The sequence below is a fragment of the Gorilla gorilla genome, chromosome 4 (assembly GCF_029281585.2).
Source record: "Gorilla gorilla gorilla isolate KB3781 chromosome 4, NHGRI_mGorGor1-v2.1_pri, whole genome shotgun sequence".
NCBI lineage: Eukaryota > Metazoa > Chordata > Mammalia > Primates > Hominidae > Gorilla > Gorilla gorilla.
The window spans coordinates 112,718,108-112,735,778 of NC_073228.2; the positions used below are offsets into that span (position 1 = coordinate 112,718,108).

Sequence of the window (17,671 nt, forward strand, 5' to 3'; positions counted from 1 at the left end):
ATTATATTTCCATTCTCAAAAATATTTGGAATTTAAAATAAAAATATTTATTGAACCAATCTTACCTAAAGGTGTCAAAACTCTTCCTTTATAGTTTAATAAAATCTAACATATGGATCCAATTTGTGGTTCAGATACTTAGGAAAATTCATTATTATACTTGATTCAAGTTTTACATCAGCAGCCTAGTATAAAATTTTTAGAAAATTTGTTTATCTGTACATACTTGATTCATTCCAAATTGTTGATTCCCAAAGTTTTTATTGGGAGGTATTTAATAAGATAAAATGAAATGGGAAATTTAGATGTTTACCTTAATAATTTAGGTACCCCCCCGACCCCCTGCCAAACAGAAATCTGAAATGTAATTAATTGTAGCATTGGATGGGGAGGGGCCTGGATGAGTATAGACTTGCATTATATATATAGTTACTTCAATTATCTATTAATTATGTTGTGGGTATTTAGATATAGCTTATGTTAGCAGTATTATATAATTATTACAGATAGCTGTATTTTTTGATATAGTGAACCTTTTCCAATTTTATTACTTATAAAATATTCATAGTCTTTGCTATTTATTAGGCCCCAGTGTAGGTGTGTTATTATAAAAGAAAATTGCCAGATAGCTCTATCATGTTCGCTCATGGGTTGGATGGCATAAGATGAAATTCAAATAATCATGAAAACTCTTACTGAGATTCGTTTTTGTTCTCCCTTTGTGTATAATAGAATTATATAGACTTTTTGGATAACTGCCATCAATTTCATATTATATTTGATCATGTTTTCCAGGATTTAATTCCTGTATTAAATCTAATACAAATTAATTGAACGTAGGATTCTATATTTTGATCAGTTAGCATTTTCTAGTGTGATACAGTATTCTGTATCATTTTTCATTCGTATAATTGTCTTTATGTATTAAATATGTATTTAATCAGAAAATTTCATTACCAGTCTTTATAAATAATAATGACAATCCACGAGGCTTTCTTTTATTCCAAAGAACTATGATACAAAGATGATATGTAGATACGTTGATTTTGACTTTTTGCTAGCTATTTAACTCAACAGAAATTAATACCTATGTGCTTTCTAGCATTTAGAGGCCTCATTTTAACTTCGTGGTTGCTCATTATAATTTTAAAATTGTGCTGAGGAATTAAATCATAATTGTTTCTATTTTTAAGATAGGCCGTGCTTTTAAGGTGATGGAGTAATTATTGTAAACACTTAAGATAATTTGGTATATGGGGAGTAAAACAAGCATGGACTAGTCACACTAGACCAATGAAACACTGGTCTTTTGTTCTCCACAGGAATATGAAAGTCTAATTTAACATTTTTTCAGATAAGTCAGTTTAAGTAGAAATAATTTAATTTTTGTCTGCTCTTCCTTATTGTTTTCTTGGGTGATTTTGGGGGATGTTGCCTCTTTCCCATTTCCCAAAGTCAGAGACAGCTTTGATTTCTTGCTGAGTAGGTGTATGATGTGACTTGGGATTATAACTAAAAACCAAAGAACACAAGGGAGGCTTCTTGTTTGCTTCTAATTTTCCTTAGAGTCAAACAAATGATTAACAGGAAGTATGAAAAAGCTGATGCTTTAAGCTTCAGCTTTATCACCTCTAAGAAAGGTAGCTCAGTAGAATGACCATGTCTGGGAGTGTGAAGATGCCAAGGAGCAAGATGTCACCAATTCTTGGTAATCAGGCTTTTATTTTAAATTGTTCAGAGATAAGACTGTGCTCCCTGAATAAGTAAACCTCACATTGCAGGGCTTTTTATAAAAGATTTACATGCTTGTGTTCATTTACTCATTTATTTATTTCCTGCCTTACTCCCCAGAGTATTTGAGGTAGCTAATGACAACAACATTCAGGAAAATATAAATATAAAATAAAATGAGAACCAGGAACAATGGAAGTTGTAACAGGATATCAAGACTATAGTTCATAGGATGTATGTATAGTTACTACCCTAGAGCTACTATTTTGTCTCTAAGCTTTCCAAAGGCCAAAATGAAAAGGGAGATAAAGTCATATAATACTCTTAAATAAAAGAAAGCATGTCACATTGCAGGGGAAGCAAAGCTTTTCATTGTATTGAGCCCTGATAGAATTTCTTACTGGAGGCTTTCATTCTGACGTTCTTAGTGGCAGTGCCCTTGACAATATCACTAAAGCTAATGTAGGAAGGAGACTCATAAGACCATCTCTTGCAGAATCTAGAATCCATCAGTGAAAGTGGAGGCCATGACATCAAAATCATTCTATGTGGGCCTAAGAATGCAGCTGTCTCTAAATTGATTTTATCCAATAATATAATCTAGATTTAGAATAATGGGTAGTGGACTGGGTGTGTGTTTTTTCTTTTCTTTTTTTTTTTTTTTTGAGATGGAGTCTCGCTCTGTTGCCCAGGCTGGAGTGCAGTGGTGCGATCTCTGCTCACTGCAAGCTCCGCCTCCCGGGCTCACACCATTCTCCTGCCTCAGCCTCCCGACTAGCTGGAACTACAGGCCCCTGCCACAACGCCTGGCTAATTTTTTTTTTTAATTTTTATTAGAGACGGGGTTTCACTGTGTTAGCCAGGATGGTCTCGATCTCCTGACCTCATGATCCGCCCGCCTTGGTCTCCCAAAGTGCTGGGATTACAGGCATGAGCCACCGCGCCCCGCCTTGGACTGGGTGTGTTTTTAACAATCGTTTCTTAGTGTCATTTCTCTCAGCTAAAGTTTGGATATGCAATGGATAGTTGTATTCTGTGTGGAGTTCTCAATTGTATTCTGAGGAGAGTTCTCGATTGTAGATATTCTATACTTGTTTGAGGCTAGATCTGTAAAATTAGTAGGATTTATTAGTTAATTCATTAGCTGAGTTTCAGAAATTTTGAAGCTGTATTTTTAAACTATTAGATAATTTCTGTGTTAAAAATAATGTTTATATTTGTGAAATTATAACTCCCACAAGTTATTGAAATCACTTCCCTTTTTAGGATTAAAAAATATTACTGATAATTGAAAGGTAATTTTCAATGTTAAACTTCAACTTTTGCTTATAATTTTCATGTTACGTTTTACTCATTGATATCTTACTATTTCTGCTTGTTTTTTTTTAAATCAGAGTTGGATCTTGTAATTCTAGTTGGTTATTCTTGATTTCAGTTTGTAGATTTTTTTTATGGCTTTATAGATGATCAATATTTCTATAGGTTTTAGAGATGAGTAAAGAGTACAGAAAATTTAGCTATTGTATGAAACATGTTCTATTTTGGAGGGAGGGTTTTTCTAAACAAGTTTATTTAGTAGCTATTAAAATGGAAAATTTTAAATTTTCCAAAAGATTCTTTGAGAGATACTTAATTTGATTCATTGACATTTGTCAATAAAGCCTCATATCTTAAGTCATTTTAATGTGTCATTTAACAAAAATTACTAAAAGAACTAATCCTTAATTACTCTTTACTGTGTGCTAAACAGTGTGCTAAATATATAACATACCTTATTTACTACTGGCAAACAGTCTTGCAAGGGAGTTATTCCAACCTTTCACACAAGAACATTGAAGCTTGAAGAGATTAAGGAACTTTGTCAGAATCGGTGTGGCAGATTCAAACTCAAATAGAAACTTCTTGACAATGAAGTTTCTATTTTATGCAATCAGTGTTGCATGATTACTAAGCCAACAGATGTGTAATCAGAGGGATTTTAGTTCAAATCCTCTGTGCTATTAATGTATCACCATAGGCAAAATCACATAACCTCTCTGAGATAAGATTCCTTACTGGTTAAAAGTGGCAAGTCATAGAAACCTCATAGAATTGTCTTAAAAGTTACGTGAAATAATGTTTGCAAAAATGTTTAGTACAGTGCCTGGTATATAGCTAAGTTCAATAAATGGTAGCTATAAAGAAAGAAAATGTTTCCTTCATGCCTCCTAAGTAGAGTTTTTAGTATTTTCGTTTCAGAGACTACAGTCCCCTTATCATAGATATTTTAGTTCTTTTTAGTTATGTAATACCTGAAGGTAAGAAATTACCAGCAGGTGGAGCTCAGTGTCAGAAAAAACAAATTTCTGAAATTGAGGTATTTTATCACCTTATGTTTTAAAAATAAAATTAAATGCATATAGTTTTAAAATTTACATGCGAAGGCCTTCTTTTTTAATCCTACCTACCAAAAGTTATCGCCCTGCAACTTGGTTTTTGAATATGTAGAAAGAATGCTTTTGTTATAATTATTTTAAATTGTTTGCTATATCTGGTGTCATACATAAGGTATGACAGTTCATTTGCATGAATAAGACATTTTTAATGTGAACTTAGTTTATAAAGATTGTCTTCGAATTTGGTCACTTCATACAATAAAGTAATTACACTGATAATCTTAAATTTAACTTGTCAAAACCCTCAAATCTGCTATTCCCACAGTCTTCCTAGTAAAGGGTGTTTTCAGTCAGTTGCTTAAGTCAAAATCTTGGGAATCACCCTTGTGTTCACTTTTTTCCAAATCCTGTTAGCAAGTTGTCTTGATATTACCTCCAAAATATATTCCCAAATCTGACCTCTTGATAACATTTCCATTGTGATCATCCTGGTAAATTCACCATAAATTAAGGTCTGAACTACTTCAGCCAGTTTACCTGTTTGTTCCCTTGCCCTTTGTAAATTTTATTTTCTGTATAATAACTTGAGTTATCTTAATGTATAAATGAGATTTTATATTTCTCCTGCTTATGACCCTCCATTGGTATTCCTGTATAACCAGAATGAAATTCTAATCCTCACCATGAACTCAGTTACATAATCTCATCCCTGCCTACTTCCCCTCATTATTTCCTACCAGTCCTCATCCATCACACTCCAACCATTGAGGTCTTACTGTCCTTTGGGTACACTAAGTGTCTTCTTATCTCTGGGACTTTATGTTTTATCTCTTTTTAATACTTATTCCCCAGATCTTCATATGACCAACTGCTTTCTTTTGATAATTTCAGATCAAATGATACTTCTTTGAGAGATCTCTGACTACTTCAGCTGTAATAGGCCCTATCTGACCCCGTCATCATTATTTATCCTATTGCCTTTTTCCTTTTCTTGCAAAGCACTTACTTTAGTATCTTTACCATTTCTACTATTACTACAATTATTACTATTTTTTTGGTTAGAATTTACTCTGTGGTAGGTTAGTTCTAAATATTTACATGCATTAAATACTAATATATATACTTTGGTATGTATGAACTCATTTGATTATGGTATGTATGTATGTATGTATGTTTTTATTATCTGTCTTCTATAATCCCTGCTTGTTCCTCAAACTGTAGCTCTCAGAAGGTAGGCACTTTCATTATGTTTACTACTATTTCCTCTGCCTTGTACAGTGCTTGCTATGTAGGGGAGGCTAAGTAAATATTTTTTGAATATTGGACAAGCTCTTAGAACTCATATCAACAAGTAGAGTTATCAAATATTTATGTAAAATAATCTCCTAGGGGATAGGGAACATTTCTGTGGAAGAAATCATACCTGACCGATTATTCTTAGAGTCTTTTTTTATGAAGTATGGGTATATAAAATAAGCTACTTAGATTTTAGAAAGACATTGACAGTGTTTTTTACCGAAGATTACTAAATGTTAAGTCACTGCTGAAATGGGAAATAGGCTTTTAGCATGGCCCAACAACAGGTTTAAAATCAGAAATCAAACAGTAGGAAGAGATGTTTATTTGACTAGAAAAGTATAAAGAGCAAGGTGCCCCAGCAATTGATGATTATATCTGTTATGGTTTGAATTATGTGCCCCCAAAAGATATCTTTAAGTTGTAATACTCAATACTTGTGTATGTGACCTACTTTGGAAATAGGGTCTGTAGTTGTAAACTAGTTAATATGAAGTTGTTAGGGTGAGCTCTAATCCAGTGTGACTAGTGCCCTTATAAGAAGAGAAGAGAGGCTGACATACAGGGAAGACAGCCATGCGAAGACAGAGGCAGATATTGGAATTATGCTATCACAAGCAAAGGAATGCCTTGGGCTGCCAGAAGCTATAGGAGGTAAGGAAGGGTTATCCCCTAGAAATTTTGGAGGGAACATGGCCTTGGCTAACACCTTGATTTCAGACTTCTGGCCTCCAGAACTGTAGGAGAGTAAGTTTCTGTTATAAGTCACCTGATTTCTGGTACTGTGTTACAGCAGCCCTAGGGAATTAGTACAACATCTGTTGTAATTATTGTCTTTATAAATGATCTGAAAGAGGAGGGTCTTCCTAGTGAGGTATCTAGATGACATTAAAGTTTTCTAGTTGTGAAGAGCAAAACCAGTGAGTACAGACGATGAACAAAGAAACACCAAAATTAGCTTCTCTCTGTGCTAGAACAAGCAACAAATCCAGCATCTTAAGATTTTATATTCTTTGACTGTAAGCACTGATTTCAACTCATTTAATGTTGAAAATTGCTTCCAGATTTAATGTTTTGTGATTTTATGAGCCTGGGTAAGTGCCTGGCACCAAATGAATATTTAAAAAATAAATAAGTGAAACCAATCAGGGAATAAAATATAGGAAAATATAATTTTATTTTAATGAAAATATAAACTTATTCTGGTATAAAATTCAAATTATGGTTACAGTTAGGGAAAAATGAGTGCAGGGAGTGAATATTGGGAAACTATAAGCATTGTTTACTGAATATATCAACACTTAAGTAGAAAAACAAAGTTAATAAATTGTTAATGTATCTTTGGAGACTCTTTTTTGGCAAAAGAATACCTTTGGTGAAATAGAGCAGCGACTTAATCTAAGAAACAGTATAATAGTTAATTGCATAGTTTCTGGAACAGAGTTGCAGTTTCTGGATCCAAAGTCCTTGGATTTGAATATGTGGCATCAGCTATTTTTTGGCTATATAACTTTGGGCAAGTTAAACTTTCTGTACCTCGGTTTTCTCATCTGTAAACTAGGGTTTGTAACAGAAACTATTTCATAGGGTTAATGTGGGGAGTTAAATGAGATAATCCATCTAAAATGCCGAGAAAATGCTTTCTCCTAAGAAATTCTTTACCCTATATTGTCTTCTATTGTTTATTAAATATAAAATTTTATAAAATTATTCTCAGTGTACAAAATGAGATTTATTTTGATGGACGTGATATAAAGAATGGTTGTTGCAGACAGTAAAATTTAAAAAGTGAATATCCAAAAAAGAAAACTGGAGGAAATTATGCAAAAAGGCAAGAAAATTAAAAAAAATTTTTTTGATTGCATCTAATTATAGAGGGAGCCAAAGACTTTAAAGAAGGAGATGTTTATGTCAGAATTGTGACCCAGGAAAGTTTTACGGAGTAAGACTTTTGACTCTCTTGCTCTTTTCTATTTTTCTTATTTGGTTTCATAAAGTTTCTTGAACTTTGGTCCCTTGGAAAGAATGTTCTGTACAATGCCTGAATATGATACCTGGCATCTAGTAGTTGTATCTTTGTTTAAAAAAATGAATGAATAAAGCAGGGATTTATAAAGCAATTAACAAATCATTATAGAATAGGTTATCAAAAGTGGAGCCTTACTTTCCGATTAAACATTTATAGTTTTGAGTATCCCACTCTACTTCCTCTCTAGCCCTGCCTCTTCATTTTGTGTTAAGTGTAGTACGTTTTTGTGGCAAGGAAATTTAAAATTTTTATTTCTGTTGAGACCTTAGAGATCATTTGCACATAATTTATATTCTTTTCCTTTGAATGAAGAATTATAAAATATTGGAGAGTTGTACCTCAATAAAAAATAAAAAAAATTAAAACACATTGGATTAAGAAAAGCTTCGTAGCACAGCTATCTGCAAGGTTTTGTTTCAAGAAGTGCTTGAAAGTGAGGTATATTCTCAGAGACCTTGAGATCCAAAACCTAAAATAAGAAGACTTCTATATGTTTCTTAGGAATAAAATCAGGTATTTTATTTATCCAATTAAAAAAATCAAAGGCCAGGTGCAATAGCTCACACCTGTAATCCCAGCACTTTGGGAGGCCGAGGAGGGCGGATCACCTGAGGTCAGGAGTTCGAGACTAGCCTGGCCAACATGGTAAAACCCCGTCTCTACTAAAAATACAAAAAAATTTAGCCAGGCATGGTGGTGGGTGCCTGTAATCCCAGCTACTCAGGAGACTGAGGCAGGATAATCACTTGAACCCGGGAAGCAGAGGTTGCAGAGAGTCAAGAGCATGCCATTGCACTCCAGCCTGGGCGACAAGAGCGAAACTCTGTCTCAAAAAAAAAAAAAAATCAAGTAGAACAGAGATTTATTTCTTAGATAGTGTTTCTTTACTTAATGTACAAGGATTTTCTCTTTGTTGCTCGAAAACGCAACATTTGTTGGCTGTATCTGTTCCTTTAATCCAGAACTGACTAGTATACTTCCATGCCAACAGGGGGAGATAGTATGAAATAGGAGATCCAGATTTGCACCTCTCTTCTATCTTGCTTTTGCCTCAGACAGGAAGGTTTGTTGGTAAATTGATTTCCTTGGGCCCACTGTCACTATCTCTTAGCTAAATTTTGAGATGGAGCAAAAAATGAAATGTCCTCATTGTAAGGGTCAGCTGGAGTCTGGTTTCGGCTCCCAATCCTGTAAAACATGTGCTTTAATGTTCAGCTCTGAGCCTTCCACATCAGAAGTCCACAGAGATCAGGTAAGGGGAAGTTCTGCCACAGGCCTACTTTACCCAGGGCCCAGACATTATCTAAGAGTCCAGCAGGTCATCTATTTTATGCGGCTGCTTCAAATGGGAAGGATAATTTCTCTTGACTTCTGAATCTGGTGGTAAACAAAATTCTTTTGAACAATGCTATCACTCAGATGCTAAACCAAAGCCACTGAAAAAAATGAAAGTGGCTTCTTTTCACATTTGTATTTTATTTCATTTGTTTCCTTAATTCACCTCTCAGTTTTGAGAAAAATATGTCCTTTCCAGTATTTCAATACATGGAAGGTAAAAGAGAGTGCAGTTTTATTGAATATTTGAGGAGAAACATGGCTCAGATTTTAAACTGAGCCATGTTTCTCCTCAAATATTCAACAAAGATGATATTAAGATTTCTGTTTTTCAAATTTCAGTTTCTATTCTGGCTGGTGAGCTCAATTTAGCCTTGTTATTTTCAATGTCTGTCACCAAAGGAAAATAATAATGTTTTTCTTGAACATAGGTATTTAATAGTTGGTGACCATAACTGGTAAAGCTTTTCATTATGATATGTAGCTGTATAGTTCAATGCGAATTTTGTAATCAGTGTTTATGGTTTAATTTAGGAACTTGGAATACACTAATTCCTTACTCTTTTAATGTATAAAATATAATTTCTGTTACTAATAGGAATATAGCCCTATTTTAAATCTGTTGTGTTGGTGAAGAATTATATTTATATGTCATTTTGCGACTCAATTGCCTGCATTCTCTTGAGTCCCTTATTTAATGCCTCTCTTTTTTAGGCTTTCTTTTTTCAGATTCACTATATTAGGAAAACCTAATTCTGGTCTTCAAATAAGAACTGTAAATGCCAAAAAAGTTTATGTATTTTCTTTATTTTGAAGATAGCTGAAATACATACACGATTCTTGCTTTAATATTACTACATCCAGTATTCGGGTTATGGTGTTCCAAATATGTGTCTTATATTATTGAATAAGTACTGTTGGTAAATATAATGACCATTACTTGTGTGCGTAAGTTTTGCTTATCTGGTTTATAAATTTATAAAAATATTAGAGGATATTGAATCCATTGGGATCATCTTCTCCAAATTATCATTTTATATATAATAATGTCTCTGAAGCCTAAGATAATTAATGACTCACATAGCTAGCCAGTGACTTGCATAACTTAAATTTTTTTAACTTTAAAAAAGTCTCGCTTTCTTGTTACTCTTCAATCTCTGATATATATTCTTTTATGATCCTTCTTTAATATTTTTCTTTTTTTATATGCAGTCATTGTCTTTTCAAAACCATTTTGTGCTTTTTATTTATTTTTGAAATCGTTCTTCTCTTAAATTTTATTAACTTTTTTCTTTTATATTAGAATCTTCAATCTCTGACATATATTCTTTTATGATCCTTCTTTAATATTTTTCTGTTTTTTTATACATACCGTCATTGTCTTTTCAAAACAATTTTGTGCTTTTTATTTCTTATTTTTGAAATAGTTCTTAATCCTCTTAAATTTTATTAACTTTTTTCTTTTATAGTAGTTCTACCACATATCTTCAAAGTAAAGTAGAAAAGATTACAGTTTTATTATTTTTCTCATTTTTGTAAATTCTGTTCAGAGTAAATAGAATAAGAATTTTTGCTTTGATGGCTATCAGCCACCATCCTTAGGAAGGCATTACATGTGAGGATGCACACTGACTCTTGAAATTTTAAAACAATTCAACAAGTACATACTTAATTGAACTCTCATAATTATGAACTTCTACCCATAGCCTTGATGATTTATCTTTGGTTATTAACTAATACTGACCTAAGTATAATGAGACCTCTTGATAAACCTAAAAATATACTTTTAAGTACTTCTCATTGTCAGTCTACTCAGTCAGATGTTACCACACTCACTTGGAGACATACATATTCAGTCACACATACCTGAATTGATCATAGGAAGCCTTTGTATTCTCATGGAGTCACTATTTAGCCTCTGTGTTTTATACAGATGTTCTTGACATCTTTTGTTTTTATTTTCTGGTATTATTTATGATTTTTTTTTCAGTGAATTCTTACCACCATAAGGTACATACTGATTCACAAGAGTGTATTTTAGGCAGAAGTTGTCCTTTTATCAGAAACTGACATTCCTCTGGAGATGAGACTAGTTTAGACCTAGTTTTCTGGTAAGCCATAGCCCCTCAAGCTGCTTTTCTGGGTCATCTGTTCCCTCCAAGTAGTGTGTCATATTGATATTTTATTATGTATGGTAGATCCATTCTTTATTGGAATTTCACTTCCCTCACCTATTATAATACACTTTTCCATCTTGTAAGAATTTTTAAATTTGGCCTTTGAAAGCTCATTCTGGTAAGCAAACTTCCTGTTCAACAGAAGATTGCTCATTCTCCCATATCCCATGTAATTCAGCATTGAAAAGTGGCTCTTAATGTGGGCTTTATTATTCCTTTACCCTCATGTGAAAGTCTTTGTGTTTTCAAGGCTTGTGAAGTTTGGTTGTACTGCATTTTATTCCTGCTCATTGTCGAAATCTTTGGAACTTCTGTTCATTCCTCCTTATTCATCAATGCATGTGCTCTCTGGTTTAGTCTCTTTTTCTACTTTTGGTCATTTTGGGATGACGTTAGCAGTCATGTGGAAGACCCACCTAAAATTTAGTTTCTACATTTATTGGTCTAAAAATAGTGTTGACTGAGGGATGGTAGCTGATAAGCAAATTTAAGTCAAGAGACTTTTTCTAAGAAAGACAGAAGAAGGCTCTTAGGTTCTTCTTGTTTCTGTTGAGTAACTAGCACCAACTCCGGACTGCTTACTTTACTTATGAATTTCATTTCATGAGAGACATAAAACCTTATTTATCTAGGTTAATTTTAGACATATTTCTGCCACAGTAGCTGAAAGCAACCCTAACTGAAAGAGCAGGTAAAATGTTGACAAAAATAGATAATATGACTTAGCACAGTACCCCTAGTTTCATTGCTGTAGTTTGTTTGTTCCTTTTTTAGAAGGTGCTTGCTCCCAAATGCAGGAGCTTCTTGTGGCACTAAGTTTATGAAGGTAGAAGAATTCTAGTGCATCAATTAGATGTTACGGTGGATTTTAAAATCTGGCCATCACACCTTGCTTTTGTAAATATCTATATTTTGAAGGCCTGGTACTTTCCCTCCTGCCAGCTCCATACTTTCTGATGGAATTCTTAGGAAGTTTTTACTGCTGCCGATTGGCAATCATATCACAAAATATTTTAAAGCTATGTATATATTTCAGTTTTTGGTGATGTGATAATAGTATTTATGAAAATAAATTCGTGAGTTCTTAAAATGTATTATAGGGCTCAACTTTTTAATAAGAATAAAATAAATGTTGTAAGGAATTGATTTTAATGGCTATTAAATATATTCAGAGAAAATAAGGTAATTGTATTTCACATTGCCCTTTCTGATTGTTTAGTTTTAGGTACTGCTTTGGATGCTCAGTTTCTAATTAATTTCTAGCAAAAGGTTTATTCTAGCTATGAACGCTATAATTTTTATATAGCATCTCCCTTGAAAGCATATACATGCATACATATATGTATATAAACTGTTTAATATATGTACATACACATATATATAAAGTCTATATACATATAAACTGTTTTTGCTCTTTTCTTAAAGAAGAGGGTGAGAGAGAATGAGGAGCAGTAGAAAGTATGGTCAAAGTTAGAAAATAAATCAAAAGGATAATGATAGGTGAATGCTTTAATCTGTGTCTAATATTTTAGCCACATAAGCCTTGGAGTCTTTATAGTTTACTTTTTATTATATTTTTCTATGGATTTAAAAATGTTTTGTATAAACTTTATTTTGATGAATAAATATATCTGTAGGGATATGAGAACATTGAATATATGATAAAAATTTACCCCCAGATATAGACTGTAAATAACCCTGAGGGGACTGGGAAAGAGAAAAAGTATGAAATGGGTTTTAGCCTTTTTACTCAATCACAGCAGGTAAGATGTTTCTATATTCCTAATGTCATAAAGGTATATATCCTGCAGTAATTAGTAAAAACAGACTGTTTGTTTTGTTTGTGATAGTAAAAAAGCGTTGGCTGCCTTAAAGTCTCTCTTTGCCAATAATTTTTTTTAATTAAAGAAGCACACAAAAATAGATTCCTCTGTTCCAGAATGTGTTACTGCTAATCCATTGTAAGTGGTGCCAGAACAAAGTATAAATACTTTATTAGATGAAGCTACATCTTGTAAGTCAATTCCTATCTCACCAGATGTTGCTAGCTGGAATCTAGACATCTAAGGTACTGTTTACTAGAATCACAGAAATCCTTGGTTATATGGTTTATCTGTTGCATTATTTCACCCAAAGCAACGTTGGCTTTTCCTTTGCATTTAAGTTAACAGAAATAAGGTACATGATGCTTTTAAGGAATTGGGCTTACAAAGAAGGAGGTGATTTTTTTTTTCTAAAGGAAGTCATTAAAAATGTCTGGCTATCAAGAAATGAATAACTCTCTAGTGATAGGTTTTCTGTGAATGAGGGGAGTAGTAACAGAATAAGAGGGCCCGTTGATTAAAAAATGTTCCAGAAATATGACCTTGTCTCCAAGTTAAAAATACTTTAAAATATCAGGGGAAAAAGGTACAAAATACAGATAGAAGTAATTACAAAGCAGAGTCTCATAGCCTTGAGTCATCAAGAGAAAGTCAAACCATGTACATTTTGGACTGTTTGAAAAGACACAAATACATAATATGGTTTTTGAAGATAATCTTTTTAAAGATATGGCTGAATGAGGCATTTCATTAGTGCCTTTTAGTTCCAAGGTAAGTTATTGTTTTAAAAATTGTGAATTTCTAAAGTTTTAAGATATCTAATAATTAGCTGTTTGTTTTTTGTACCTTTACACCCTCAAGATAATTTATGGATACTTTGTTTGAATCTATGTATAATTCTTAAGCAGTGAAGCAATTGCAGATATTAACACATTAGTACCTTTTTTGTCTTTCTTTTTTTTTTTTTTTTTTTACATTTTTTAACTTAAAAAAAAAGTTTTGTAGAGACAGAGTCATGTTTTGTTGCCCAGGCTGGTCTCAAACTCCTGGCTTCAAGCAGTCTTCCTGCCCAGGCCTCCCAAAGTAAAAGGATTACAGGCATAAGCCTCCATGCCTGGCCCTACCCATTAATTCTTTCTTCTCCCCTCCCCTCCCCCCCTCCCCTCTCCTCTCTCCTCCTTCCCCTCCCCTCTCCTCTCCCCTTCTCTCCCCTCCCCTCCCCCCTCCTCCCTTCCTCTGCCCTCCCTTCCCCTCCCTCTCTCCTCGTCTCCTCTCCCCTCCTCTTTTCCTCCCCTCCCCTTCTCCTCCCATCCCTTCCCTTATCCTCCCCTTTTCCTCCCCTCCCCTTCTACTCTCCTCCCCTCCCCTTCTCCTCTCCTCCCCTCCCCTTCTCCTCTCCTCCTCTCACCTCCCTTCTCCTCCCCTCCCCTTGTCTTCCCTTCCCCTCCCCTTTTCCTCCCCTCCCTGCCCCTCCCCTCCCCTCCCCTCCCCTCTCTTCCCCTCCTCTTCTCCACTCCCCTCCCCCCTCCTTCCTTCCTCGCCCCTCCCCTTTTTCTCTCTTCCCCTCCCTTTCCCACCTCTTCTCCTCCCCTCCCCTCTTCTCCTCTTTTCCCTCCCCTCCCCTTCTCCTCCCCATCTGCCCTCCTTTTTTCCTCCCTTCCCCTCCCGTTTTCCCCTTTTCTTCCCCTCCCGTTCTCCTCCCCTCCCTTCCCTTCCCCTCCCCTTCTTCTCCCCTCCCCTTCTCCTCTTCTCCCCTCCCCTCCCCTTTTCCACCCCTTTTCCTCTTCTTTTCTTCCTCTCCCCTCTCCTCCCCTCCCCTCTGCCTCTCCTCCCCTCCCCTTTTTCTTCCCTCCCCTCCCTGCCTCTTCTCCTTTCCTCCCTTCCCCTCCCCTCCCCTCTCCTTTCCCTCCCCTTCCCTTTCCTTTCCCTCCCCTTCCCTCCCTTTCCCGCCCTTTCTCCTCACCTCCCTTCCCCTCCCCTCTCTTCCCCTCTCCTTTCCTCCCCTCCCCTTCTCCTCCACCTCTCCCCTTCTTTTTTCCTCCCCTCCCCTCCCCATTTCCTCCCCCCTTCCCCTTTTCTTACCCTCCCCTTCTCCTCCCCTCCCTTTTCCCTCTTCTCCTCTCCCCCTCTTCTCTCTTCCCCTCCCCTCCCCTTCCTGCCCCTTCTCCTCCCCTCCCCTCCCCTTCCTGCCCCTTCTCCTCCCCTCCCCTCCCCTTCCTGCCCCTTCTCCTCCCCTCCCCTCCCCTCCTCTGCCCTCCCCTCCTCCTCTCCCCTCCTTTTTTCCTTCCCTCTCCTTCCTTTTTGAGACAGGGTCTCGCTCTGTCTCCCAGGCTGGTTGTGCCATCTAGGTTCACTGCAACCTCTGTCTCCTGAGTTCAAACGATTCTCCTGCCTTAGCTTTCTGAGTAGCTGGGAGTACAGGTGAGCAACAGTACACTCTACTGATTTTTGTATTTTTAGTAGAGACAGGGTTTCACCATGTTGCCCAGGCTGGTCTCGGACTCCTAACCTCAAGTGATCCACCTGCCTCAGCCTCCCAAAATGTTGAGATCACAGGCGTGAGCCAACGCCCCTGGCCCAACCCATTAGTTCTATGAATAATTTTGTTGCTCCCCTATCAGTGTAGGGAAGGAAAAAAACGATTTGACTTAAATTACATTATAGATTGGATTATAAGAATTCTTATTCTGAGTAAGAACTTTTTATTATTATCTTTGGAAAAGTTATTTAACCACTCTAGGCTTTGGCTTTCTAATCTATAAAATGAGGATAATAACAGGACCTGCTATATAGTGTTCATAGAAGATTAAAATGGGCGATGGTGCTTGGCTTATAGTTAGTGCTACTGTCAGTGTTTGAGATCTTTTCAACAGAGACTTCAAATGGCATATTGTGACTATTAACTTTTATGTAGCCCTTAAAACTTCAGCAATAGTGATTGTTACTCTGTTTTTTCCATGTATTTTTTTTTCCGTGTATTTTACAATAAAAAAAAATCTGGTGTCTCAATGAGCTACACTGAGATTTAATAAATTTATGTCACTGAACGAAGCATTTCTGAAATGTAGATCCAAACTTTCCTGTGTTCATATTCAAGGGCCTCTCCTCTTAGTGTTTTATCTTTAATGAAAAAAGTTTGTGATCATTTTATGTCATTAATATTGCATAGTTTTCATTCATGTCTAAATTCTCTTATCATTCCAGGCCAAAAATGGCTCTTTTCTTGAGATGTGGTATTAAAAATAGTGCATGCCTGAAGTCAGGAGTTCGAGACCAGCCTGGCCAACATGGTGAAACCCCGTCTCTACTAAAAATAGAAAAATTAGCTAGGCATGGTGGCGGGGACCTGTAATCCCAGCTACTTGGGAGGCTGAAGCAGGAGAAACGCTTGAACCTGGGAGGCGGAGGTTGCAGTGAGCCAAGAATGCACCATTGCACTCCACCCTAGGCGACAAGAATGAAACTCCATCTCGGGGAAAAAAAATAGTGCATAATTCTTAGGTATAAATTAACCAAGTTTTATATATAATTTTGTCAATTTGAATGTGGTAATTCTTCAAATATAGGAAGTAGAGGCCCTCCATCCTTCCAATATCTTAAATTTTGTGTGGTGTGTGTGTGTGTGTGTTTCATTTTTTTTAATTATACTTGGTTATATCACTTGGTTACTTTTTTTTATTATACTTTAAGTTCTGGGATACATGTGCAGAATGTGCAGGTTTGTACATAGGTATACATGTGCCATGGTGGTTTGCTGCACCCATCAACCCATCATCTACATTAGGTATTTCTCCTAATGCTATCCCTCCCCTAGCCCCCCACCCCCGACAGGCCCTGGTGTGTGATATTCCTCTCCCTGTGTCCACGTGTTTTCATTGTTCAACTCTCACTTATGAGTGAGAACATGCGGTGTTTGGTTTTCTGTTCCTGTGTTAGTTTGCTGAGAACGATGGTTTCCCGCTTCATCCATGTTCCTGCAAAAGACATGAACTCATCTTTTTTTATGGCAGCATAGTATTCCATGGTGTGCATGTGCCACATTTTCTTTATCCAGCCTATCACTGATGGACATTTGGGTTGGTTCCAAGTCTTTGCTATTGTGAATAGTGCTGCAGTAAACATACATTTGCATGTGTCTTTATAGTAGAATGATTTATAATCCTTTGGGTATATAGCCAGTAATGGGATTGCTGGGTCAAATGGTATTTCTAGTTCTAGATCCTTGAGGAATTGCCACATTGTCTTCCACAATAGGTGAACTAATTTACACTCCCACCAACAGTGGAGAAACGTGTTCCTGTTTCTCTACATCCTCCCCAGCATCTGTTGTTTCCTGACTTTTTAATCATCACCATTCTAGCTGGCATGAGATGGTATCTCATTGTGGTTTTGATTTGCATTTCTCTAATGACCAGTGATGATGAGCTTTCTTTTGTATGTTTGTTGGCTACATAAATGTCTTCTTTTGAGAAGAGTCTGTTCATATCCTTTGCCCACTTTTTTTTTTTGATGGGGTTGTTTGTTTTTTTCTTGTAAATTTGTTTAAGTTCCTTGTAGATTCTGGATATTAGCCCTGGGGTTGTTCTTTTCTTGTAAATTTGTTTAAGTTCCTTGTAGATTCTGGATATTAGCCCTTGGTCAGATGGATAGATTGCAAAAATTTTCTCCCATTTTGTAGGTTGCCTGTTCACTCTGATGATACTTTCTTTTGCTGTGCAAAAGCTCCTTAGTTTAATTAGATCCCAATTGTCAATTTTGGCTTTTGTTGCCATTGCTTTTGGTGTTTTAGTCATGAAGTGTTTGCCCATGCCTATGTCCTGAATGGTATTGCCTAGGTTTTCTTCTAGAGTTTTTATGATTTTAGGTCTTACGTTTAGGTCTTTAATCTGTCTTGAGTTAATTTTT

General features: G+C 35.9%; 1 protein-coding gene across 9 annotated transcripts in view; it reads left to right on the top strand.

Moving 5' to 3' along the window:
• Positions 1-17,671, top strand: part of FER (FER tyrosine kinase) — a 448,497-nt gene that overhangs the window by 168,417 nt on the left and 262,409 nt on the right. The window contains exon 1 of one of the 9 annotated variants that reach the window (XM_055387418.2): positions 8,398-8,683. The exons of the other annotated variants lie outside the window; for them this stretch is intronic. Within the exon in view, the coding sequence (XP_055243393.1) occupies positions 8,555-8,683 (129 nt within the window). The 5' untranslated portion in view covers positions 8,398-8,554. Of the gene's footprint in view, positions 1-8,397; positions 8,684-17,671 lie in introns of those variants that run through there. 9 annotated transcript variants of the gene reach the window in all.